The sequence below is a fragment of the Zootoca vivipara genome, chromosome 5, assembly GCF_965207765.1.
Source record: "Zootoca vivipara chromosome 5, rZooViv2.hap1.1, whole genome shotgun sequence".
Classification (NCBI taxonomy): domain Eukaryota; kingdom Metazoa; phylum Chordata; class Lepidosauria; order Squamata; family Lacertidae; genus Zootoca; species Zootoca vivipara.
In genome coordinates this window covers 55,516,865-55,544,042 of record NC_142588.1, presented here as the reverse complement: position 1 = coordinate 55,544,042, position 27,178 = coordinate 55,516,865, and the positions used below count along the sequence as shown (strand labels likewise).

The following is a 27,178-nucleotide window of genomic DNA, read 5'->3' as shown; positions in this document are numbered from 1 at the left end:
CCGATTAAGGTCTGCTGCCCTCTCGGGTTGGATCCAGCCCAGGCCGGCCCAGCGGCTCCTATGCCTGACGCCGCCGCCGCCACTGCCTTCGCCGCTGCTGCAGCCGCTACTCCGCGAAGAGCTGGGGATCTGAGCCGGGGAGGATCCCCCGGCCCTGGGAGACACTTCGAGCTCCTCCTCCTTCTCCAGGTGAGCATGTGACTCGGCGGCAGGAGCCCGGCCTCCACTCCGCCCTCTCTCTGCCAGCCCCAGGAAGAGGATTGTCCGTGACCCGGGCTACCACGCTGCAGGGGGCGGGGGCGGGAGAAAGCGAGCAGGGCCAGCGCCCCCGACAGCGGGAGCAGCGGGAGCTGGCCTGGGCTCGTAGCGCACGGCTGCTCCTCAGTTGCCTCCTAGAACTCTCACGAGGCGCGACCTCCAGGCCCAATTTAGGGCAGCCAGATTTGTAATGTTTTATTTTGAAATCTTTAGGATAATATTTTAGTTTTCTGCTAATTATGTTGCTTTGACTGTATACTCTATATTTGACTTTCTTCAGATTGTTTTATTGTTTTAATATTCTGTAAACCGCTTTGAGATTTTTTTCTTAAAAATATAAAGCAGCATAGAAATGAAATTATTATTAATAATAATAATTTGCAAAGGCTGGCTCTTTATATGCCAACAAATGCCAGAGCAGTCAGATGGCCCTGCTGGGGTTGGCATCCCAAAGTCCTGTTACCTTGCGGAGGAGCCAGCTTGCCCAGCAATAATATGTAAAGGCGATGTTGTTGTTGTACTGAAAGGGAGTTGGATTTAGCAAGACTGACATGGCAGTCTACCCTATGGGCAGTGGAAGAGACTCGCCTTTGCCCTGGATGCATAAGACTCCCTTTCAAAATATGAACGGGAGCCACCTTCCTTCCTTCCAATCCCTCAGTTATTTTTGTTTTAAAAAGACCTGCCTTTTTTATGAAGCTTTTCAACCCTCAGCCCCCTATTTTCATGATGGGACTGGGGAAATACATTGGTGAACGGTGCACCTTTATTTTTATTACTCTGTAAAGCAGCGTGTTATATTAATGTACATATTAACGATAATTTAGTATTAGTTGAACGATGTAGATAGCTACAGCCTGGCGGGGGGAGAGGTTCTGTGTATCTGCTTTTGAGGGGTGATAGAACTAATGCTCTCTCAGACCTTTAGGCCTTGATTATCACTGGGAAGCCAGCTTAGTGCGGCAGAGGTGTCCACTGGGAAAGCTGACCATGGTTACATAATAATGCTGGATGCTATGAAGAGAAGACATGGCAAGTTCAGGATTTTGTTCTGATCTCTGGTGTCAATTACCATTCTGGCCAACCCCAAATGGGGTCAAATCCAGGTGTCGCTTTTTCAGGCTGTTAGTCCCATCAAGAGTGCTGGATATGTGTCATACCTATCCTACTTCTTCCATTATATCTCTTATCTCATAACTCTTCCTTTGAAGGTAACGCTGTGTTGGCGAGTGGTGGAGCTAGGTAATTTTAGACCTTTTGGACTTAATGACCTTTCTGAAGTATGTGTGAGTTGTGTGTGTGGTTTAGATAGTTGTGTGTATACCTCAGTTGAAGTACACAATTAACATGCCTCTTCTCACCCCAACTGCCATCAATGCCTTACAACTGCTATGATAAAAAAAATCCTTCCAGTAGCACCTTAGAGACCAACTAAGTTTGTCATAGATATGAGCTTTCATGTGCATGCACACTGAAGAAGGTCTCTAAGGTGCTACTGGAAAGAATTTTTTTATTTTTTGTTTTGACTACGTCAGACCCACATGGCTACCTACCTGTAACTGCTATAATGTTGAAGCAAGAGAGAGAAAACTTTGCTAATCCAGATACTAAAAAGAAATAAAAAAGAGCATGCAGAGTTTTGCTTTTTGAAAACTTGAGCACTTAAATCATAGCACCATCATAACTATAGGAATAGTGTTTTGCCCTGCTGCAGAATACATTTGCTTGGGAATAAGCACTGTTTTGTTGTAGAAAAGGATACTATAATGTATTTTAAAAGCAACAAATGTCCTTATTTATTTAAAATCTTTACATGCTGTTTTTAATTTGAAACCACAAGATGGTGTACATTTTTTAAAAATACATGAAAATGCATTACAATATAAAATAAAGCAGCAGTTGATAGGCCAGGGCAGACATAACTTTAAAATAAAACTGCCGTATATAAATAGCCAGCAAAGGCCTGAGAAAATTAATTAGTTTTTAGTAAATGCTGGAACAACATTAGTGTTGGTGCTTTGCATTAGTTCAGAGGGCAAGCTTTCTTTGACCTTTGCTCAGGGGAAAAGATTAGATGTGCCTATTTATCCTACTGAAAAATACCCTAACCATTTGCACACTGTAAGCTAAGCGTTAAATGTACTGGAAATGTACAACAATTGTTCATTCTTTAGCACTGGAGATGGGACTTCTTTATGAAGGTGGCAATGATAACCAGCAAAGACAGCAGACTTCTGAAAGATAAATAGGTGGAGCGGGGTGCAGAGATCTATTCATTCCACCACTAACACCAAACCACAATGATTCCTGTCCTGATCACTGGATTCCTCCTCCAAGTGCACTGCAGTTCGCGGGTAGGTGGGCGGATACATGTGAGAACCGCTGCCATAATTTATACTTGGAGCGTGGATCGCTAAAACGATTTCCTCACTGAAACCAGAGGTCTGAGTGTTTCCTTCCTTGGATGCACGTGTTTTGCCCAATTGCCTGGTATTTTTAGGCCTCCTAAAGCAAATGGAGTGCCTGGCGTGCTATGGTCCATGGGATCACGAAGAGTCGGACACGACTAAATGACTAAACAACAAACAAAGCAAATGGAAAACAAGCCTGCATCTTTAACACTAAGCGCCGTTTCTAGTAACAAAATCATAAAGTGCGTGTGGCATTCTTTGTATATCCAGGGATGGCATTCCGAGAATGAAGAGCCTCTGTCCACAGGCTAGTCTCCAGCAGACGCAACGCGGCGCTCTCCTCCCCCTCCTTCGAGCGCGTGGAAGCCTGTTGGCATCGGAGGAATGGTTGTGTGAAGCCGCATCGAGCTTCACTTCTGCGCTTCCCGGCTTCCTGCGTGTTGCGCGCCCTCTTAACGCAAAGCAAAACCCACCCCTTCCGTGACCCGGCCTAAGGCGCCCGCCCTGACCTTTGGCAGGCCTGCCCACCACCTCCCTTCGGGCTGCGCCCCTGCTTTTTCACGGCCCTCCCCGCGAACTGCGCCCGTTGATAGAGTTCCCTCTTGCCACGTGATGCCCGCTTTGCCCCTGTCGTTTTCACACGTGACAGAGGGGACGCGCACGCGCGCTGTGCGCTTCTCGCCTGCCTTGCTATTCGCTTTATCATGGCGGCCGGAGGGGCTGAGGTGGACCTGGGGGCGGACGCGTCCCTGTTGCCGGGCTGGGAGCGGGAAGGCGCGGCCAGAGAGGCGGCGGAAGGTGCGTGTGGGGATGGGGCGGGGGGGGGGGCAAAGGCCAGGGCCGGGGAGCAGGAGGCGGGCTCCAGCAGTGCCGCGGGCTGGGCGAGAGAGGAACCGAAGCGGCGGTTCGAGGGGTGGTCAGGAGCCTGTGGGGACGGAGGGAGGAGGAAGAAGAGGAGAGCTCTAGTGTCAGGGAGAAAGATCGCCCAGTTGGATTTGTGCTCAGGATCGGAATTCATTCGGGGGAGTGTGTAAAGGAATGCAAACGAGATTCTCTGGGCGTGTGCAGAGTGCCTCTGCCTAACTTCATTCCATCCACCCACATCGGGATAAGGCGTACTGGCATTTACTAGGGCTAGTCGGGTGGGCGCATGCAGGGTGTTGATCGGGCGAGGCAGTGTGACTCACGGCATTAATTAGGGGCAAAGTAACGAGCTGTTTCGCCTCCTGAAGATTATTTCAGAGACGATAATGAGCTGGACGCTTGTGTTGAGGTTGGGTTATGAGGAGGCTGCTGTGGGCAAGGCTGGCTAGAGATAAAACCATATGTGTTTTCAGGAATGTACTTTTCCAGGGGATCAGATCAACGGAGAGCCTGTGCACCTGGGCATACTCAATATAATTTCCTGTTTCCTTGACCTCTTCTTTTCTACCATTTATTAATCCATTTCCTTTGCCTGTACTGTAAAATTATGAAAAGATAGGGAAACCTAACCCTTAATCACCCAAGCTACCTTAAAAATACAAGAGAAGACCGAATCATTTAAAGACTGTTAAAGGATTTTGAAGTGTTCTTGAGTTTCCATCATCATGAAGAGGCATACTTTTCTTCCTGGAAACACTGGCTTGTTTACTTAATGTTTTATAAGAAAATATAGATGGTTTATCATAATTCAGATGACTATTTGTGGTGTGGTAGCCACTTGGGAATTCATCATGATGTAGCTGCTTTACCATGTTTCCACACGAAGGCAAGTTAACCCATATACTGTAACTCTGTGAGTTCTGGAACTCAGGACTCCTAGATTTCTGAGGGGTGAGTGGGTGTTAGTTTCTGATATGCTGTTGAAAATGACTTCACTTTATTTGTACTTGTAAGGCTGTTTGTAGCACAGCTACAGCTTTTGCCAATGCTGCAAACTTTAGCAGCATTGGTGAGGTTCATAATAGGTATTGCAAGTGTAGACCTGCAACAAAATTATTATGGTAAGGCATGCAATATAAATAAAGACCAAAAAACAAACTAAATACATTGTTTTCATTTAAATACTCACTGTGGCCTTCTGAAAAACATTCATGGAAATAGAAGAAGATGGAAGGGCAAAGAGTGAAGTTTTAAACTTTTCTCTTGTCAATCAACCATGCTTCCTCATCCTGACCTAACTAAGGAAATCTGTGTATGGAAACAATGATCCACATGGATATCTCTTAGCTCTCACTGGACCAGGAACTGTGTGAATTGGATGACATCCACATGTAGATGTCATCTGCATTTAGATGTTTGTACTATTTATCCCAACTTCATGAACCAGGAAACTAGCTTGCACAGATAGATCTTCAGTTAATTCCTAACTCCAGAAGCTGAGGGCATTGTGTTTCTGTGTGCTGCTTTCTGTTGCCAGTGTTGCAGAACAGCATGGGGGCAGTGTGCATGTGCGGCCCTTGAACCCTGCTTGTGTTTTGGAAGAACTGAGAATCTCTAAAGACAAACCCAGTATTGTCTTGCATATCTCAGGGTCCCCCAGTCTATAAGAACCTGTCACTACCTTCTCTTTGGGCTCATTTTGGCATCCAATATATATGCATATGGGACACCAACTTTACTTTGGGAATAATGATATACTGAACATAGTTAACACATCTGAACTTGCCCCAGATACAGCTGAGAAGAGGACAGGAGTGCAGTAACTTTTAAACAACCTTCCTTTTAAGCAACACACGCTCTCCAAATTAGGTTCTGGACCAGCCTTCAAGTATAGAGAGGTGTTCTTGGAAATATGGTTCTCCTGGCTTTCAGAACAGCTTCCTAAGAAAATAAATCTTGCAGCTCTTTAATTAGTACGCCTTGTACTTTTGAGAGTGAGATGCTGATGAAAAGAATAGAATGCAGGATTTATAATTGGTTCATTCACACTGGTCTTTCAGTACTCTATCAGCTGTTTTAACAAATTGTGCCAAACTTGACTGAAGATATTCTGTACTCCCATGCTGTCTCCTCCCACCTCCCCATTCTAATTGCAAGAGAGATAGTATTTTCAAGCGACAGGTTGTTTCATGCCTTTATCTAGGGAAAATGAAGGAGGCTGCTGGACAGCTCTCCCCACTGCTAATGAGGTAGTTTGAGAACTACTCAGCAGGGATGGGATGGTTGCCACTGGCTTCTTTGCAGTTTCTGAACTTGAACTTTGGAATAATTTAAAATAAGTTTTCAAAATTCAATTTAAACATTGAAATTTGTTAAATGTGGGTGGCAGTTTAAAATTTGAGTGCTAGAACTTCTTTTTGTAAACCACTTTGAGATTTTTCTGACATCAAGTGTTATATAAATGTTATGAAATAAATAAATCTGCGTCTGGATGAAATTTTGCATCATTTAAAATGTATTGTGCAACTCTACAAATTAAGCTGTCTGTGCAACATGGGCAAATGGCCCAGAGATACATACATACATACATACATACATACATACATACATACATACATAATGTCACTAGGGGAGCAGATGACTAAAGTCATTTGAAATTTGGATATAAAATGTATTGGCTATATAGTGTAATTTTAAGCAACTTTACCCAGAAATAAGTCTCATTGGGGTTTACTTCCTAATAAGTGTGTTTATCATCACAGCCATAATCTGAGGTAAAGCAGCTGTTGTCCTTAAGTGAGCACTCAAGTAGCAAAGACATACAGCTCCACAGACCCAAGCAGCCACTGCCTTTTCAGGCTCATTACAGCCCTTTGCGATAAGGGCTCTCCCGATGTGCCAACTCACAGCTCCTGGACTCCTGCAGGGATGCAAAGTCCTCATGTTTGGAGTTGCCAGCAAGGATGCAGCAACACAGTGCAGTATAATGACAGGTGCCCATTCCTCTTTGTCACTGGGAATGCAGGTGAGTGCTCAAGTGAATTGAGCAAAGGAGGGCAGCTACCCATGAACTGGCAATCACAGGGTTGATTAGGACAGAAGCTGACCGGTGCTTTTTCCTCTGGTGTAAAAACAAAGTATATTATGCCTCTGTTTAGGGTTAGGGACAGGGTTAAGCAATGTTTGCCTTGAGTCACCTGTGTATCCCAGTCTTTCAGATAGGTGTGTACAAACACATGCATGTTTGCTTGTGTAAGAGGCTGTTTCAATAGTGATCTGGCAGGCTACTTTCCCTGGAGAATGCACCATCTCCAGACGAAAAGCTGACTAAGTCAACTGTGCCTTGCTCACTGCCGGCAGTTGTTGCTCTTCTTCTGTATGCTGTCTTTGTGATTTCTGTAGCACTCAATAAGCTTTTAGGTAGCTGTATGAGCACCTGCTTAATTAAAGTCTTACTTGGTCCAAGGCATATACCGGTAAATTAAATGAACTGCACAGTATCTCAGAGATGTGTCAGTACTAGCTTGAGAACTGATGTTCCTTTGCCCATTCACTTTTGCAATTAGACCTCTTTACAAAAAGTTGGGAAAAGTTGCCTGTCTCATTAAGGGCCTAGAGGGGTAGGCACCCTGACACTTCCTAAAATTTCTGGATTCCATCTGTCCCATCCAGCATGCCTAATGGTTAGGTAGGGGTGATGGGAATTTTAGTCTAGAACATTTGGAGACCACATGGGTATCTACCGCTGGCCTAGAGAGACAGTATGCTTCTTGGCTATCATTTTCCTGGCTGGAAGAAGCACTGCAAGGAATCTTAGTTAACCCTTCAATTTTCAAAAGACTAGGACAGGCAGACTAGCACTGTGTTTCTTGCTTGTGGTGGGGGAAGAGCACTGTAGTGGGGAAGCAGAGAAGTGGAGGGCAAATGCAGCTTCCCACTCCTTTTCCTGTAGATTAAATGGTTTTCAATTTGTGATAAGAAGTATAAGAAACTGCCTTATACCAATTGAGCCATTGCTCCATACTCTGAGCGGAGGTCTCAAGCAAAAGGTCCATTTAACTGGAAGGAAATTTGGGACCTTCTGTATGCAGATCACGTGCTCTGCCTCTGAGCTGTGCAAACATGAAAGGCAAGTTGCACTGTACCTGAAACTTGGATTCCCATGTCTAAATTTGTTTTAAGAAGTGCTGTTTAGTTTGGTGTAACAATCTACCTATCGTGATTTAACCTTTTGATACTTCCTTTTTCTTAGGAGTAAAAGCTGGGACCTGCACCATCTTAGATGTAGTTGAAAACTTGGGGTAAGTAGAAGATTGTGCAACAGCTTACTGCTCTGGGATGTATGTATGTATGTATGTATGTATGTATGTATGTATGTATGTATGTATGCCGGTGTCCAGGATGACTCTTTGGACTACTGCAACAACATTATAATTCTGTTGTTCAATGCTTAATGCCTGCCTGATGGATGCCCTTTGTCCACGCTGGGCAAAATTCAATTCAGATAAAATGACTTACATGATTAGGGTATCCTGAAACTTTGCTACCCTGACATTGGGATGAGTAACTCAAGGTTTTGGGCTACATGCTTTCAGGTCTTCCCAGTATTTCCCTAGCAATCTGGGAGGAGAGTGCCTCCATGGCAGTTAGGTGTACATATTGTTGGCAGAGCAGTTGCTAGCGCCTCCATTTAGCCAACCAGATAAACTGCAGGGCACTCTTATGGGTAGATGTTTGGCCTAGGCTGGTAGCTACGTTAAATGGTGGTGATGAGCCCTCCTCTCAATGTAGCATAGAGGTTAAATTTGGATTGCAAGCCAGGAAATCATTGGTTAAATTTTACCTTGGCCACAGATTTACTAGACAAGTAGTTATTCTCTCAAATGCTCTCCCTCCACACTCACTTCACATTCCTGACATGAGTAGATTGCTCTGGTGGGAATCAGCCTGAAGGAAAAATGAAAACTCCCTTTCTTATCCTGATGGTCAGACTGCCAGATGTAGTCATTGCTCATTGCAAGGAAGCAGTCTGTTGAGTGAAGAGCACCTATGTGGTGGACCAGAACAGAGCAAAGAGGAATATATTGACACGTCAGTGTTCTTTAAACAACTGCAAACATTGTTCTTTGTGTATATATCTCAGATAGTGCAGAAGCATTTTAACCATTAATTTAATTTGTACTTTGGGTTCATTATTGTGGTTCCCACCAACCTTGAATTCCTTGGAATTTAAAACAGGCATAGGGAGCCTGTGGCCATCCAGTGTTGTTGGACCACAGCAGCCTTCATCATCCCTGACCATGGACCATCCTGGCTGAGACTGGTAGGCGCTGAGGTCTTAGAACATCTAGAAGGCCCCAGCTTCCTGATCCCTACCTTAAACTGTATAGCAATCTTCCATTGGCAGTAATGTGCCAGGAGCTGATGCTGAGCATATTGTGGCAGGGTTAGACATCAGCACAGGCTACCATGACAAAGTGGTTGGCTACAAAATCCAAGTCATAGGTTGCATTCATATATTGCTTTAATTGCGATACTTTTGGGGCCATTCGGTGAATGGCTATAAGTACAAATTAAAAATAAATAAGCATATCAATTTAGATTGAGCCTAGCCTCCCCACAGACTTCACACTACCTGCTCCCCATGCCTCATTCAGCACAATCACCACTTGATTGAAAACTTTCACTTCAGTTTTAGATTAATCATGGTTTAGTATGTCATGTGAACCCAAAACTGTAGGTAATCTAATAGTTAGTGAAAACAAGCCAACTTCATTAACTGATTTGAAGCTGGCTTGTTTCCACTTCTCACAGTGTAGATTAACCACAGTTTGTCAAGGTTTAAGCGGTGCAGCGAGCTTGTAGTTAATCAAGAAGAGAAGCCAAAGCTTCTGAACTCCTGTTGCCCAGACGATGGTCAGATGATGGAGCATGTGAGCCTGGTGGGGCCTAGGCTCTATTTCCCTAAAGCTAAACTAGCCCAAACCAGCCAATAAATCATGACGCCCTGGACAAAAGGGAGGAAGCCAAACACATAATGTAGGGACATAGGAATCTGCCTTGGACAGCGTCAGATCATTGGTCCATCTAGCCCAGTTTTGTTGACAGTGACTGGCATTGGCTTTCTGGGGTTTCAGGCAGGGAGTTTTTCCCAGGCTTACCTGGAGAAGCTGGGGATTGAACCTGGGACCTTCTGCTTGCACAGCAAGTGCTCTTCCACTGAGCTACAGCCTTTTTTCTCCTAATCACTTTTATGTTGGCTCATAACTTATGAAGCCCCGATCAAAAGGAAGGGAAGCTGATCACTTAACTGAATCATCAAATTAAATCAGAATACTGTCTCTCATTGCCCCCCCGCCAAACTCGCTGAAACAACATATTTCACTGTCTTCTCTTCCTTCTATGGCCTGTAAAATCTTCATTTTGTGTCTGTAAATACAGGTCTCCTCTTAAGAATGCAGATCCTCGGATGCGTGCACAGGGCATCCAAACGCTTTCTGAAGTCCTCCTGCAATGCTACTCCCTCCTTCAAGAGCAGGAAGGTAAGACATATGGGCTCAGTCCTCACTCTTTTGCAACCATGGAGAGTGCTGCTTCAGGAGCTGGCCTCAGCATTCAAGGGATCATGCCCGAGGGTAGTGATTAGCAGCAGGAGGTTAGGCAGGCAGGAGTCAATGACTCAGTGGTTTTTGACACGCCATATGCTTCTTCGTTGAGTAACTGGGGTGAACTCAGGTTTATTGAAAGCTCTAACTTTCTGTTAGAAAGCGGTTAAATGTTTGGAAGAGAGTGAAGATGGAAGGCAATGCCTTACTGAAGCAGTAAGGAGTAATGTATTTTGTACTTTCAAGAGGATTATGGATTTTAGGGTGACACAGAGAGGGAGGGCTTGACTTAATGGTATGACTCTCCTGGAATACTGAGACTCCTGCCTGAGTTTTCCCAAATGTGTATAAGCTAGTTTCAGACCCTTGGCAGTGCCCATCACTAAGTGGCTTCACAGGGACCTCTTTACCATGCTGTGGTCCAGAGCTATGTGGGTAGCATTGTTAACTTTCAATAATCATAATAATATCTGCAATCCCAAGAACACATGATTAGAGGCAGTCTGAGATATGGTTCTGCACCAAAGAATGTCCTATGAGATGGGAGATCTTAAGTGTTCAGTTAGCTTGCAGTTTCCCTTTCAGAATGTCCTCTTGCTGTTTCTTTGGTCATAGTGCTAGGTATTTTATGTTTGTGTGCAACCACTTATCGGTCATCAGATGAATTTTTTAAAATAGGTCTGAGGAGCCAAGAGTAGGGGGAGAATGCCTGTATTGCCAAGTGACCTGTAATGATTCTGCATTTTCCTTCATCCTTTCAAATCTGCTGAGGTGGATGTGGATGCCAATTTGCCCCATGGATCTCTATTTGTGGTAGCTAAGCCCAGCTACCACCATAGCCCTAGTTTCTGATAATGCTTTTCTGTTCCAGTGTCCCACCTGGTCTTGTTCTATGAGAACCGGCTGAAAGATCATCACCTGGTCATTTCTTCTGTGCTGCAGGGACTCAAAGCTCTGGTGAGAATTTTTTTCATGGTAGTCATTCTCGTTTATTCATTTCTGTTTTGCAACTTAATATAAAAGTATATGTATGTAGTGCCCTAGATCTTGGTTAAAACCAAAACACAACACAATAAAATCGGAGCAAAATATATTAAAGAAACAGAAATACAGAATGGATCACCTGATAAGATTATTACGAAAAAGCAAATAATTTTTATAAGAAGCCTTGCAGAAATAATCAAGTGATAGCAATCTGTGGCAAAACTGGGGACACTGTCTCTTCATCTGCTCAGTGGTAAAAAATTAAGGTTCCCCAAGGATAGTAGATTGACAGCTCTGGCTCATTTAACAGAGACCATTGAAAGCTGCTACAAGACAGGCTGATTAAGGTAGTAGGTGCTGGTGTAGAAATAATCTTTTCTGAATCCACTTGGGATTTATAGGGATTAGATAAAGGTAAAGGGACCAACTGGGGTTGCAGCGCTCACCTCGCGTTATTGGCCGAGGGAGCCGGCGTACAGCTTCCAGGTCATGTGGCCAGCATGACAAAGCCGCTTCTGGCGAACCAGAGCAGCACACAGAAATGCCATTTACCTTCCTGCTGTAGCGGTACCTATTTATCTACTTGCACTTTGAGTTGCTTTTGAACTGCTAGGTTGGCAGGAGCTGAGACCGAGCAAGGGAAGCTCACCCCGTCGCGGGGATTCGAACCGCTGACCTTCTGATCAGCAAGCCCTAGGCTCTGTGGTTTAACCCACAGCACCACCCGCGTCCCTTATAGGGATTAATTAACAGTGAATTTCCCCCCTTTCTCTCTTAATGATTGGGTCATTCTCACACTGATTAAATGATGGACTCCTTTTCTTTGTTTCCATTGCACTGACTGTTAATATGCCATACAGGGCAGTCTGAGGCCTTAAGCATGCTAACCGGCAGCCATTCTTACATGTAGATGGGTTCTGAGTTGTTACCATTACTTTCCTTGTCTCTAGAGTATGTGTGTGGCGTTGGCTCCAGGCCTGGCAGTGTCTGTTCTCAAAGCCATTTTCCAGGAGGTTCATGTCCAGGTAAGTGTGAGAAGCCCTGATAAATACTCTAAATTTTGCCTTTGCGTTCCACATCCATGCTTTGGCCTTTCTGTTCTCATTATTATTATTAAACTTATTCCTGAAGTATCCTGTACGTACTTCATGTGGTCCCTCTTGGTGGACAATAGACAGCAAAGACCTGCTCATCAATATTTTCTTGCTGTCAAGAGAATTGAAGCACTGGGTCATGGCAGAAGTTCTGAGAATCATCTCCCCTGCTCTTTGACACTGTCTAAACGATATTAGGAAATCTGAGACTTGATCATTTTATGGCTGTATTACTGATATTTTGTAATGGGCCATTGTTGTAAGTCATCTTAGATGTCCATTGCCTAGAAAGACAGGCTAGAAATAGTTTATTAAATAAATAAATAAAACTATGAAACACAACCTGGGGGAATATTGCACCAGAGCTGGATATAGGTTCAAATTTATCTTGACGTTAAGTTGCCTTTGGCAAGTAACTATATTAGCTGCCATTCTTTATCTACTCCCCACTGCCCTTATTAATAACCTTATTTGAAAGAGTAGTTGGGTGGGTGGACAAGATGAGATTGTGGCAACTTCTCTGAGCCTTGAGTAATTAAATATAAAAGGAGTGGACACATGTATCCTGTGTGTGTGGTAATGTATGCAAATTCTGCTGTGAAATGCCTCTAGTTCCGATGTGAATGTGTATACTGTATCTTGATTTTCACATGGGACATTAAGGGAATTGGAGCTGCTCTCAGCAAGACTAAAAATAAAGATAGAGAGGATGTTATGGAAGGCAAATTAGGCACCCAAATCTACAGACCAGACTATGATAACATGAACTGGAGAGGATCATAACAAAAACATAAATCTCTAAGGCTTGGAACAGGTTCACGTAATACTGCTTTATTTCCCAGCTCTGCTTTTCTTATCTTCCAGTCTTTGCTGCAAGCGGATCGCCATACAATCTACAGTATCATTACTAACTTCATGAGCACTCGAGAGGCAGGTGAGATGGATGGCTGGCTGTGGAAGGGGCTGAGTCGGACACCCTGCTGGAAAACCCTGGGAATTTCCTTACCTGCTGCTTTTCCCCTGCAGAACTGAAAGGTCTGGGTGCCGATTTCACCTTCGGGTTCATCCAGGTGATGGATGGAGAGAAGGACCCACGCAACCTGTTAAAAGCCTTCCAGATCGTACGCGACATCATTGTGAAAGGCTATGCATTGGGTATGTCCAAGTCCTTGTCAGTGTGGGGAAGCCCATGTTGGAAGCGGTTGGTTGATTGGTTAAACTTCTGATCATGCCTGCGGTGTGTGAGGATGCAGGCTGCACGGGGAGCTTGTTAAAGCGTGCATAGCTTTGGAATCATTGAACATAGAACCACAGGTTATACCTGCTGTTGAGGCCATGGACTACTCCCTTTCTCTTTCTATCTCTCAATTTGTGGCCTGTGAGAATGGTAGCACTAAATAGGATGTAAATAAATAGTCCGTGTGCAGACTTATGACTGACTGTTTTGGTCATACTGCTGTCTTCACCTCTCAGGGCCCTTCACAGAGGAGTTGTTTGAGGTGACTTCCTGCTACTTCCCCATCGACTTTACCCCTGTGAGTGAGTAAATCTGGTGCTTTGTCCCTCCTTCACAATGCTTGGATATGGGTGTTGGAGCAGGATAGTTTGTGTAATGCCTGGAACTGGGGGTGTCCATATGGAGATGGGTTTATTCAGCACATTAATGTCTAAATCTTTCCATTTTGCTTCTGTTCCAGCCCTCCAATGATCCTCATGGAATCCAGAGGGAAGACTTGATCATCAGCCTGCGGGCAGTGCTGACCTCCACTCCCATTTTTGCTGAGGTAGGGCCGTTGTGTATCATGGCTGAAGTCTGTTTTCTATGCCCTGTGGGTTCTTCCTGAGACCCTGTAGCAGAGTTGGTTCCCATCCTGATATACTATGTTGAGCAATAATCCATTGACAGAGTTGGGGTGGACATATTATTATTATTATTATTATTATTATTAATTTATACATACATACTGTACATACATACATCCATCCATACCCTGCCCATCTGGCTGAGTTTCCTCAGCCACTCTGAGCAGCTCCCAACAGAATTAAAAGCACAATAAAACATCAAACATTAAAAACTTCCCTTACTGGGGCCCATGATGCAGCCATTTATAATAGTTCCTCATCAACAGAAGATGTTGTGGAAGGGGACATTGATTGCAGATCTTCCCTCCCCCTTGCGCCACCTCTCATGCTGCTCTTGACAAGATTTTTGAAGGGCCAAAGAAGTTGTAAGGTGAAATTTCCTTCTTCTCTTGATGGGAGCATCACATTGTCAGAGCCTTCGTTAGGATAAGCCAACGCATTTAATCACAGAACAAGCATATTGTAGAGATAATTTTACCCTTAACTTTGAGACTTCAGTCTATTGCAGATATATGAGTTGGGGAGTATATTTACTCCGGTCCCTTTGCATTTCCCAACACTGATCTTTCAAACTGCTACTACCATCAGACTTTGGACAGAGAGATTGATTTATAGATATAAATAAATACAGTGGTACCTCGCTAGACGAATGCCTCACAAGACGAAAAACTCGCAAAACGAAAGCATTTTGCGATTTCAATGGAGACCCGCAAGACAAAGTTTCCTATGGCGCGCTTCGCAATATGAATTTTTTCCGTCCCATAGGGTGCCTCGCAAGATGAATTATTTTTTTTGTCTTGCGAGGCACCCTATGGGAAACCGTACTTCAATGGGAGCCGCTTCGCAAAACGAAATTTTCGCTATACGAAGCGACTTGCGGGACGAATTAAATTCTTCTTTATTTTTTAAAAAGCTGGGATTAATGGCTCTCTGAAATGGCCCGTATGCTACACAAATTGCTGCTGTGGTAGGTATATTTTGCCCCTCATAGAATTAGAATAAAGTCAGAAAGTTATGAAACTCCCAGAGCAATCTTAACTCTGGCCCGGCAGCAGTGGGCACCTGAGCATCATATCCAAAGCCCTGCCAGGCAAAAGGTGGGGAGTGTTTTTTCCTGATTTTTTGCTACACCAGCTCCAGTCAGGTGCAGCTTAGAGCCTGATGATCCTCTCAGAGCTTTCTAGTGGCTACTGCCAGCAAAACCACCAGTGGTAGCTTCCTGCCTGCATGAGTGAATCTAGACCCTCTACAATGATGGACACTCCCCTCCCGCTCACACAAATAGCAGCACTCTTTGGCTAAGGTGATAGCAGACTGTCCAGTATTCGAACACAAATACCCGGTCACTAGCAAGGTAGTGTCGGTGGGGAGTATTGCATTGTGCTCTTTTTATGGGTTTTACATTGATTTGTGAGGCCTGCTTGTTTGGGCTCTGGTCTGATCTTCTGAGGTATAATAATATTATGCTGAGCAAAGTATATTGAGATTTCCAGGATCATCTCTCCTTACAGTTCCTGATCCCGTTGCTCATTGAGAAAATGGACTCTGACGTACAAAGTGCCAAGCTGGACTCCCTGCAAACCCTGGTAAGAGCCCTGAGCAAAGGTATCAAGGCTCCGCAGTAGGTTGCCATGCAGCCCTCTCTGCTCCTGCAGCTTTTCTCAAAGCAAGCCTGCAGTTTTCTCTTTCCCCTGCACTGGGATTTATGTGCCCTTCAAGCTGATTTAAGGGGTGGCAGGTGGCTCTGGTGCTGCTTCTAGGTAATGCAGCATCTTGACTGCAAATTAACAACACACCCCTGATGACTCGTGTCTGACTCTCACCCCCACCCACCCCCACCTTTCTTTCTTTTGCAGAATGCTGCCTGCATGATCTATGGGGAGAAGGAGCTGAAGGAGTTCCTACCCAGCCTTTGGTCGTCCCTGCGCAGGGAGGTGAGAGGAGTGACGATTCCCAAAGCGAGGTGGTTCTGGTGTCCTGTGAAAGTGCATCCATCACATTGTTCCTGCTCTCTGTGTCTGGGGACTGCTTGAAACATTATATACCGTATTGGCCTGAATATAAGCCTCACTTTTTTTCTAAATTCCGACCGTGAAAAGTTAAAGTGTGGTTTAAATTTAAATTCGTGACCTTACAAAAATTGCCTTTTGCGATATTGCTGCTGAAACAGATATTCAGTAAAACGGAAGGGATGTGAGTGCCTGCGGAATTTTAAGGGAGTGGCTTATATTCAGGTACCCCCCCTTTCCCCCTTGAATTTTAAAGGTGTGGCTTATATTTGTGTGCGGCATATATTTGTGCCAATACAGTAGTTTCATTACAATGAATTATCTGTTGTAATATTTGACGGACCTGTAATCCTCTCCCCCATTCATTACCAGTATGATCACTGGCTGGATCACTGGATTACTTGCTGGATTGCAGGATCACTGACTGGATTCTTTGCAGGATTGTCTGCACTGTACAGCTGATTCTCCTCCTGCTCCTCAACAGGTGTTCCAGACAGCAAGTGAGAAGATTGAAGCAGAAGGTCTGTCTGCTTTGCGTGCTCTGTCAACATGTCTGTCCCGCTTGGTGCTCAGTTCTGATGATGAGGATCTTTTAGATTCCTTCCTTACAAGCATTCTGCAAGGTAACCTTTGGAGCAACATCCCTTTTCTAGCATCTTTCCAGTCTTGTGAAAGACCTTCCATTTCTAATTCATAAACTGCTGCTTGGAGGAAATGACCACTTCCCCAAGGGAAAAATATCTCCTCATGCTATTACAGCCATGGCTTACAGGACTGGAGGGAAGGGGTGGAACCTGGAGCTGACTTGTGGGAAGGCAGCAAGTTCTCCACTAAGCTTTGAAACTGTTTGCAGTTTGCAAGCTGGTGGAATTAAGTAGTGCTATTTCTTGCTGGGATTTCTGCAGTGGCATCGGGAGTGATACTGTTTCTCCCAAGCGTTCTTACCTGTTTCAGATTGCAGACACCATCTGTGTGAGCCTGACATGAAGCTGGTGTGGCCAAGTGCCAAACTCTTGCAGGCGGCTGCAGGGGCCTCTTTGCGAGCCTATTACCGGATCACATACAGTGTACTTCCCTTGCTGGTGGAACAGTACACCAAGCATGAGCAGGTGAGGACAAATGGGAGCGGAATATGCTTGGATGGAGAGTAGTGAAAGGGGCTTAGGTAACTGCAATCTCATATTAAGGGATGTTTAGTGGCATATACCTGCCCCAGGCATATGCTTGGGCTCAAATTCCATGTAGGACAATGGCCTGCAGAACTTGTCTCTCCTTCTGTGTCTTAGTCCCTTCAACCCATCCTCTGCCCTTTTTGATCTCTTGTAGAGTAGCCAGCACAGGACAATCTTGGAAGTGCTGCTTGGTTTCTTGGAGCTGCGGCAACAGTGGGGGCCTGAGGAAGACGGTGAGATGGTTCTCCATTCTTCTTGTGCTGCCTTCTGCAGCATCCTGGGCTTCCAATGTTCCTGTCTTGCCCAGAGCAGTTGTTTGCAGAGAAGAGTCACCTTAATCTATGGGTTTTAGCAATGGCCTGTCTGGGAAGGGGGTTGGGCAGTGAGATGGGTGCAGTAATAGGGAGAAGAGAAATGCAGAGACAACAGAATTGAAAAACAAAGAGTTTGACAGGATAGCTTCCCAGAAGAAATTCTAGCTCTTGTGGACGGTGAGAGAAGTCTTAGATAATGTACACAAAAGAGTTGGGCTCCAACTACAGCACACCTTTAAAGCAGTATCATATCACCTTAAACAACAGATAGTTGTTTGGAGACCAATATTCCCCTCACAGAGCTACAATTCCCAGAGTGGTTTAACAATCAATCCCTGTTCTAACAACTCTCAGCACCCTTAACAAACCAAGGTTCCCAGGATTCTTTGGGGGAAGAAGCCATGACTGTTTGAAGTGGTATGAGAATGCTTTAAATGCAATGCATTTGGGACCCCAGCCAAGTATTCCAGAACCAAAGCTTCTTTGAGCATGGCTTTCAGTGACCAAGTAGAAATGCTTTTTGCAGGATGACGTGGTGACTGCAGTTGAGTAAACTTGGTGGATGACTGCTCTTAATGAGCAATCCATCTGCGTTCTTTTCTTATCCATGTACCATTGCTGACCACTCAGAATTTTAGGAAGTTTCTCATTCCTCACTATCTAAATTCTGATCACAGTCCTCTCAGACTCCGGGTTAGAAAGTAAAGTGCCCCTACCAAGGACCTTGTAATTTCTAGTGATTCGTGCCCAGGATGGTCAGTCTCATGACACTGCCTGTTTCTCTCCCTTGCAGACAAGAGTCCACTGCTTTGCTTCAAAGACTCCCTGTGTTCCGTGGTGTTCTCTGCACTTTCTGAGTCCAGTGTGCAACTTCAGTTGGTTGGCATCCGGGTTCTGACCTTTCTAGGATCACTGCAAGGTATTGTGTTGATCTGTGGGTTACTTACTCCCAGGAGTCAGGAAAGAATTACGGCTTGTTTAGAGATTTCCCCCTTGGTGTGCATTCCTTTACAGATCCACCTAGTGTGCACACAGACCTGTTTCCATCATGTGTGTGCAGCCAGACAGCTGGACTTGAATCAGATTAGGTACTGTCCCACCCCACCTTGCATAACTTGAACTGTATGGGCTGCAGACAGCCTCTAGGAAGTGGAATGCAATATAGTAAAACTGGCACTGATAGCAGAGTGTTGCTACTAGGGAAAGGAAAAGCTTTGGACTTCAGTCTGTCTTCTGTTTCAGGGCTCCTGACCCTCTCAGATGTGGAGATGTTTGTGGATCACCTTACAAAGTTAATCTTGCATGAGGACGATTCCCAGACGAGGTGAGGGGTGGAAACAAGGCTGGACCCTGTGGGTGCAAGGGAAATGGCAGGCATTGTTGAACTTCCCAGAATTGTCTTTGGGCTTAATCTCTTTCTAAATATTGAAAATGTTTACATTCTTTTAGTTCGTTACCTGTAAATGGCAAATGACAAGGTTTCTAATACAGTCTCATGAATTACTCATTTCTTAATCCAATATTCTGCTTCTGTTTGGTGTTGTCTTACTCTGATCTGTTAAGGTTTGCATGTGTATTAATTAAGAAAAGGGCTTTACTGATACTGCTTTTATGATCTTTTTTCATCCTTAAGTTTTGTACTATAACACCCTTTGGTTTATCATGCTTTGTTCTAATGTGTGAATAGAGCGCATATCCTCATTCTCTTAGCACAGATTCATTTCAGTCTGAACCCAATAGTGTAGTTAAACATTCTTCCGTAAAAATGTCCCTCGTAGTATAATAATCTCTAAATCCCTTTTTTTTATGTCTAGCTTGCTAACATCCTGTTGTTTGTTTTAAGATTTCAAGCGCTATATCTTTTCCTCTGCCCTTCCTGCATTTCCTATTCAGTGTGCTGTGCATCCAAACCTGCCAGTCACAGGACAGTTCCCAAACAGATCCAGTGATACCTTTTCATAGTTTCTATAGTGATGTGAGAATCCCACCCTCTTCTGATAAGTTCTTAGATGAACCCAGGTGGAGTGAGCTTAACAAAACCCTGGGCAGTCTGCATCGCTGTCTAACTGCATTCTTGTCCAAAGAGCTCTTGTAATCAAGGGAACATTTTTATAAAATGTAATGCACGCACAACTCGATATTACAATTATAAAATTAGATTACCACAGAAAGGACTGTGAGTTGCTTTACGGTATTGAGTGACCAACGAGTTCACCCATCCTTGCACACTCCTTTATCCCTGCAGCATGGTAGCTATGGAGGCGGCTGGACGCCTGGCTCCCCTCTATCCACAAGCCTTCAGCAAGTGCTTGGTTCAGAAGTTCTCAGAAGGGCTGCAATCAGGTACAGCATGCAAGTTGGGCGGGTTGTGGGGAAGTGGATGTCCTCTCTTTTTCTGCCTTTACTAAGCATTTGTGCAGAGGTTCACAGCGTCTGTCCCTGAGTGCTAGCTGCATTGTAGGCAGAGCCGTTGCAGGGGACTTTGACTTGTATCTGCACAGTCTCTGTACCTTGAGGAACGTGAGTAAGGCCAAATGGGCAGACTGATAGGTTAGCTCCAGGTCCAAGAATCAACTATTCCCAAATCCCTGTGCGTGTGGAGGGGTAAAAGGTGGTGCCTCCATGGCCTTGTCCCTAGGGACAAATTCATTGACTGGCTGTTGTGTTCTGTATGGTGTTTCAGAGCTTCAGGAGGACAGCAATCCATCCCAGCAGGAACGTCGCCTGCAGGCTCTAGCAGCTGTGTCCACACACCCTAGTATAGTGAGGGAAACAGTTCCAGTCCTGCTGCAGCACTTCCAGCAGATTCAGCAAGGTAGTGTAAGAACTGTATGTGGTAAACTATTGATACTTTGGAAGCGGGGAACCTAGCCCAGTGCTTGGGACAGCAATAACAGAAGGGCTCAGCACCTGTGTGTCATTAATAGGATGTGTAAGATTGGGAAGGGCTGGAGCTCAGTAGTAGAGCATCTGCTAAACATGGAGAAGGCCCCAGGTTCAATCCCTGGCATCTCCAGAAAAGACTGGATACCTCAGTTGGTTAAAGTGTGGTGCTGATAATGGCAAGGTTGCAGGTTCGATCCCTGTATGGGACAGCTGCGTATTCCTGCATTGCAGGGGGCGTAGCTGCCAAGTTTTCCCTTTTCTCATGAGGAAGCCTATTCAGCATAAGGGAATTTCCCTGAAAAAAGGGATAACTTGGCAGCTATGGCAGGGGGTTGAACTAGATGATCCCCAGGGTCCCTTCCAACCCTACAATTTATGTTTCCATGACTTCCTGTCTGAAACACTGAAGAGCCACTGCCAGTCAGTGTAGACAGCTCTGAGTTAGGTGGACCCAGGGGCCTGATTCCTTGTAAGGCAGAGCTTCCTTGTTCGTATGGAAGGGGTTAGTAGAGAGCTGTTTGTACAGTCCCATAATTCTGTCATTAGCGGGAGAAGTACAGCTTGTTGTTGGAAGCCTAGGACCATCAGTCTTTGACTGTTTTGGCCCTTAACCCATTTCTGACACAATGTGATGCCTTTAAATGGCCATGGTGATAATGTATTAGTAATTAAAAAAAAAAACTTGGAACTGGTAACCTCCACCCTGAATGCTCTTTTGAATTTTTTATTTTGCAGAGAGTATACCTGCAAATACCCATTCTGTGGTGTCTGTGTGCCAGAGTCTGCAGCAGGTGGCATTCCAGTGCCAGCAAGATGCTCAGAGTTACTGGTACTTCCACCAGGCTGTGGTGCCCTGCTTGGTGGGCTTAGCAGTCAAGGCTGCGATGCAAGGTAAGGTGGGGAGATGAGCACAGACCCTGTGCTCCCCGAACCAGGCCAGTACCCACAGCTCAGGTGGGGTTCTGTATACTTTCGAACCTTGAGAGAAAGGGAAGGACCTTTCCCTTGTGCTGGGCTGGCCTTTACCCACTCGGGGACAATCTCAGTGTCCCTGTCAGGTGTCCATTATGCAGGTGGCAAACTGAAAGGCAGACCTTGGAGCTGATAGGATTCCAGGAATTGTCTCCATCCCCTCACATTTATCCCCCCCCCCCGCTTTTCGTGACTATTTTCAGAGAATTCCCATACATTGCCAAGCAGTGTGTTGCTGAAGGAAGAAGCCTTATCAGCCATGGTATCGGTCATCAGCAGTGCGTGTACGCACCTAAGACCAGAGTGAGTAACAGCTGCTGCCATCCTGTGATCTCTGTCCCTGCAGAGTGACAAGTAGTGATGCACAATCTTTGTGCTTTTGGATAAGGTTAGGTTCTAGCATGACTCCATGAACAGAAGTGCAGGCAGTCTCCCCTTCCCCTCCTTGGTGTTTTTATACTACTGTCAGATGTCAAGGAAATGAAACAACTATCTTGACTTTTGGAAGACATCTGAAGGAGGCCCTGTATAGGAAAGTTTTTAATGTTTGATGTTTTAATTTGTTGGAAGCTGCCCAGAGTGGCTGGGGCAACGCAGTCAGATGGGCAGCATATAAATAATGAATTGTTATATTATTATGTGCTGTAAACCAGTGTTCTTGTTTCTTCTTCCTGGCAGGCAGGCTGCCCAGAGTGTCTCCAAAGTGGTTCCCCTCTTCTTGGATGGAGAGCTTTCCTTCCAACCTGGAAACACCTTTCCCACCACTTTCCAGCCCTTCCAGGTATCTTGTATGAGTGAGGCGCTGCTGCTGCTGCTGCTGCTGCTGCTGCTGCTGCTGCTGCTGCTGCTGCATATGGGAAAATGTGGCCAGAGACTTTGGATATTGGAAACAATATTTCTTTTCCTTTACAGGATGGGCAGTGTCTGATGGCAGCCCAGAGAAGGCTTGTTGCACTCCTCATGGCCTTTGTCTGCTCACTGCCAAGGAATGTGAGTCCTGGGGAAGATTTGGAGGGCGGGGGGAGGTTGCCTCATGGCTGAGAGAATGGATCTGCCCATCCTGCCTTGTGTGCCTGATCCCTAGGCAAGTGATGTTGGGAGCCGGCAGCTTGAAGCTCTGCTGTTGCCTCCATGCCTCCCCACGCTCTGGTTTCCTTTCAGGTTCCAATTCCTCAGCAAGACCGCTTGCTACGTGAACTGCTAGCCCTGAGCTGCTCCTGTGACTGCCCTTTCACTGCCACAGCTGCTGCCAAATGCTTTGCAGGACTGGTTAACAAGCACCCAGCAGGTAACCGATGGAGCAATAGCCTGTGTCTCTCCTAGGACTGAAGGGTTGGGGGTGTTGTTCAGAGGCTTGTGAAACCTCAGAGCTGGGCTGTGTTAAGTGATGCCCTTCTTGACTGATGCATGAAGTTGCATGGAACAACAGTCAGTCTCTTTACCCTTTCCAGGGCCTCAATTAGATGAGCTGTTGGAGTTGGCCATGAACAAGTTGGAGCATGGTCTGAATGAGGGTTCTCATCAAAGCCAGGCCCTCACTCTGCTGCTGTGGGTGAGTTTCTGCCATCCCCCATCCCTCCCATGTCTGCCAGAAACAGAGCTCAATGTGGCTTTATTTTTGCCCTGCAGGTGAGCAAGGCTTTGTTGCTACGCTATCACCCGCTAACCACACACCTGACGGACAAGGTGAGCTTCTGGGAAAGGCCTGGGACCCTCAGGAAGGCCACTGTGCCCTTACCACATTGAATGGCTCCTGTCCTTTACCCTACAGCTCCTCGTGCTTTTGGGGGACACGGTCCTTGGCCCTGCGGTGGGCGATGGCCTTGCCTTGCTTATGGCCGACTCCCCAGATGTGCTGGGCAAGAGCTGCCATGCTGAGGTGCGCCTCATGTTTCGCCAGCGCTTCTTCACAGAGTGTGTGCCGCAGTTGGTGCAGGGTTTCCACACAGCAGCTCCTGGTAAGAATTTCCTCTGTCCCATTCCTTACGGAAATCATCTGAATTAACAGGAGGAGCACAGTTGGAATAATGGTCAAATTGAAATGGAGAAGCTACTGCAGCATTTTAGCAATTTTTTTGTCTGCAGAAATTGTGGACTCCTTGCATGACCTGCCTTTTGTAGCCCTCTTTGGACAGCAGGAGCTTTTGAACCCTCGACAACAAGAGGAGCAGTTCGAGCCTCTTGCCTTTTTCTTCCTCTTCCCCGACCCCTCGGAGTTTCTGGAGATGATTTTGGGTAGGAGAGCTCAAAACTGTGAGCTTGCCTACTCAGCCTTGCCCTTCTGTTCTTCCTAGATGTGAAGGCGAATTACCTGAAAGGCCTGTCTCACATACTGAACCACCTGCCCAAACCAGTGCTAGTGACAGAGCTGCCTACGGTGAGTGTGCAGCAGTGCTGAGCACCAAGCCCTAAGAACTCTTGGGAATTATTTTGGAGAAGAATGATGCCCCCCTCTTTTAGCTAGGATAGCTCAGTTGGTTAGAGCATGGTGCAGATGATGCCGGCTCAGTCCTTGTAAGGGACAGCTGCATTGCAGGAAGTTGGACTAAATGATCCTTAGGGTCACTTCCAACTCTACAATTCTGTTGATTCCATGACTCTACCCTCTTATCCCCCAGTTGCTACCTCTCCTGCTGGAAGCTCTGTCGTGTCCTGACCTTGTGGTGCAGCTCTCAACTTTGCACTGCCTACAGCCGCTGTTGCTCGAGGCGCCACATGTCATGAGCCTGCACATTGACACACTCGTGGGCAAATTTATCAGCCTGACAGACAACCCTGCTATGGTGAGTACTGGGTAGCCTCTTTATGCAGCTGGATACTCCTGGTTTCCTCCTGGATGGTCAGTGGAAGACTAAATGTACCGTTTATATTGCAGGCAATCCGCATTGCTGCGCTACAGTGCCTCCATGCACTTGCCTCCCTCCCCACTCCGGTGGTAAGTAATGGATCTGCCCGATAGCTTGCCAGATGCTCCAACAGGGTAGTTCATTTGCCTTACTTGTGCCAAGATCTACTTGTCTCCTGTTGCTAGCAGAAACAGGTATTAAGACCTCCATGGGAACTGTGGGAACCTCATTGATGGTGGCTTCTGCTTGCTACCAGGTGATACCTTACAAGTCACGGGTGATTCGAGCCCTAGCCAAACCCTTGGATGACAAGAAGCGCCTGGTGCGGAAGGAAGCTGTGGCAGCACGAGGAGAATGGTGAGCAGGACTCTTTCTCTTGGGGGACAGTGTAGAAAAAACAGTACCAACTTTAATACACTGTGCAGTGGTACCTTGGGTTAAGTACCTAACCCATTCCTGGGTGCCGTTTGCACCCCGAAAAGTACTTAACCTGAGCGGCGCTTTAGCATGTGTGCAAATCGCTGATAGAGGGCTTCTGCGCACATGCAAATTGCGCAGAATGCTTCTGCGCATGCATGCGGGGCGGAACCCGGAAGTAAACTTCTGAGTCCGCCGAGTACGCAACCTGAAAGTACGCAACCCACAGCGTACTCAACCCGAGGTGTGACTGTAGTTGCTCGACTCGGCTGTCCTTGAGGCTCACTGTAATTACATTGGAGGTAGGATAACATATCCTTGTACAGATGGGATGAAGCCATTTTGATTGAGCGTAGAGGTTTGGATTAATAACTTGGGTTCTGACTAAGCAATCAGGGTGGGGGGAAATTTATAAGGAAGACTGGAAAAAATGTAGAATATCTGAATTATTGTAAACACATAAAAATGTTAACAGTAATAGAATAAATTCAGCAGTAAGAAATATTTTGATATAAAACTGGGAAAACGAGAATGGGGGGAAATAGAATATGTAGCAGAAAAGAGTTAATAAAATGAACCAGGGATGGGAGGGGGAAGGGAAGTCAAGGATAAAAGTAGGTTTTGTATTTGGGTGTAAGGTTGTGTTTAAATTTGTAAAAAAATGAAAATGGTATTTGTTTATAAATAAAAAGGGTTCCCTTTGTTCATGCCTTGCTGCTGCTAAAGCCTGCTGTGGTGTTCTTTTTCTTCAGGTTTCTGCTTGGGACACCTGCCAGGTGAAGGTTCACACTGCAAATCCTGATTGACAATCTCACCTGCCCCCACTCACCTGGTAAGCTGTCGGCCTTGATGTCCTGGGACCTAGATTTCCAGCAAGGCTCTGGGCAGAAGAGGACTTTTTTGTGGACTGCCCTTTCTTAATCACATCAGCGTTCAGTAGGAAGGAACAGCCGGCCCCTGTTCCTGCTGCAGTGCGGTAGTGAGTGGAGGTGGCAGGACCCCCGTATATTATGTATGTATGGGGCCAGAAGAATAAAAACTTGTTTGCTAACAACCTCTGGCAAAAGTGCTTCTTGTGGGGAAGTAGTAGAAATAAGGGCCTTGCCTTCGCCTTATATTAAGTCCAGCTTCCCCACCTTCCTGCCATAATGGTGTATGTGTACAGAGAGATTTTTCATGTGCTAATAGAACTAAAGCCTACTGCATGAACTTAGCACCTCTCATGCAAAGATCAAACAGTGAATTACTTTGATACAGAATATTTCTGAATACAAGTTGCAAGAGCTGAGCCTAGGTGTCTAGGTGTTTTTCATGCTAGTTTGCTGGAGAAATCTAGCAAACTAGCATAGGAAGATACTGACTGATCTGGTATGCCTTTTTCTGTAAGTACAGGCTGCTGGTGGTTTACTTTCTTGATTATCAGCCACTGGTATTAAATTGGTGAAGCTGCAGCTGCCTTGGGAGTAAGATGAGTTCAGAAATCCACCTGGGCCCCTGTGTGGCATTCTGCAATGAGGTGGTGGTTTGCTTGTTTGGAAAGTGTTCGACAAATAAAGTTTTTAAAGAGTGTCACTACTGCCCATCTGAATTTTATACATGGCATCAAAGGTTACAGCTCCCTAGTTCCTCTGCTGTGTCTTTCCAGTGACAACCCTCATTAATGAACATAGTAGAACTGCATTTGAAAATCAATGAAAGTACATGACTGGCCATGACATAGCGCGTTGTACCTGCTGGGAAACAGCTAAGCCTCAGTAGTAGAGAGTCCATGCTTTACCCTTCCTGGGTGTAAGACTTTTGCTGGCAAGGTACCTACTCTTGAATAGCATTTCTCAAACTTGGGTCCCCAGCTGTTGTTGGACTACAACTCCCACCATCCCTAGCTAGCAGGATCAGTGGTCAGGGATGATGGGAATTGTAGTCCAACATCATTTGGGATCAAGGTTTGAGAAACACTGGTCTAGCCATTGACCACACACACCTTAACTTGAATTAATGGTGGGGCCTGGGGCTGTGTTGAAGGCCTAATCACTCTTATTAAGTAGATGGTTGCAAAGAAAGCAGTGCTTAATGGCATATGTCCCATGGCTATTATAACGGAACCCCTCACCATACACTTCTCAGGGCTGCTTTTCATACATGCTCCATAGCTGAATTTCAGGTAGTCAAACAAAACCAGTCCTGCATAGCACCCCTCCCCCTTAATCCTACTATGCACCACTAGCTCTGGACTACTCATAAATTATTTGTACAAACATGGAAGGGCAGAACACAGAGAGGTAGTGTCAGCTTCTCATGTTGCTGCTTCGAAAGGGCTACAGAAATCTGCAGTTTGGTGAGAGGTCAACAGAGTGAAAAATTGGCAATGGTGCATATACAAGAGTAGGGACAATCTGTGGCCTTTGAAAGATATTTTTAGACTTCAACCCAAGGCCTTACACCTAATGGCCGGGACCAACAAAATCTCTTAAGACCTACAGCTA

General features: G+C 45.5%; 1 protein-coding gene across 3 annotated transcripts; it reads left to right on the top strand.

The window, feature by feature from the left end:
- Window positions 1-52: 52 nt before the first annotated feature.
- On the top strand, window positions 53-26,267 carry MMS19 (MMS19 cytosolic iron-sulfur assembly component). 3 transcript variants are annotated; one of them, XM_088670690.1, is made up of 31 exons: window positions 53-189; window positions 7,786-7,834; window positions 9,975-10,075; window positions 11,010-11,095; window positions 12,073-12,147; window positions 13,081-13,150; window positions 13,243-13,371; window positions 13,690-13,751; window positions 13,914-14,000; window positions 15,591-15,665; window positions 15,936-16,013; window positions 16,573-16,711; window positions 17,043-17,197; window positions 17,415-17,493; window positions 18,368-18,493; window positions 18,817-18,898; window positions 19,820-19,917; window positions 20,258-20,389; window positions 21,196-21,351; window positions 21,636-21,735; window positions 22,111-22,213; window positions 22,345-22,422; window positions 22,594-22,720; window positions 22,884-22,984; window positions 23,062-23,118; window positions 23,204-23,390; window positions 23,727-23,809; window positions 24,051-24,215; window positions 24,308-24,367; window positions 24,535-24,635; window positions 25,448-26,267. In XM_088670690.1, exons 3-31 carry the CDS (start codon window positions 10,003-10,005, stop codon window positions 25,473-25,475), a joined length of 2,892 nt encoding a protein of 963 aa, XP_088526816.1. In that variant the 5' UTR covers window positions 53-189; window positions 7,786-7,834; window positions 9,975-10,002; the 3' UTR covers window positions 25,476-26,267. The 3 variants fall into 3 exon arrangements, with proteins under 3 accessions (XP_088526816.1, XP_034988420.1, XP_034988419.1); XM_035132529.3 differs by lacking the exon at window positions 53-189 and adding an exon at window positions 317-445; XM_035132528.3 differs by lacking the exon at window positions 53-189 and adding an exon at window positions 2,975-3,467.
- Window positions 26,268-27,178: the final 911 nt, after the last annotated feature.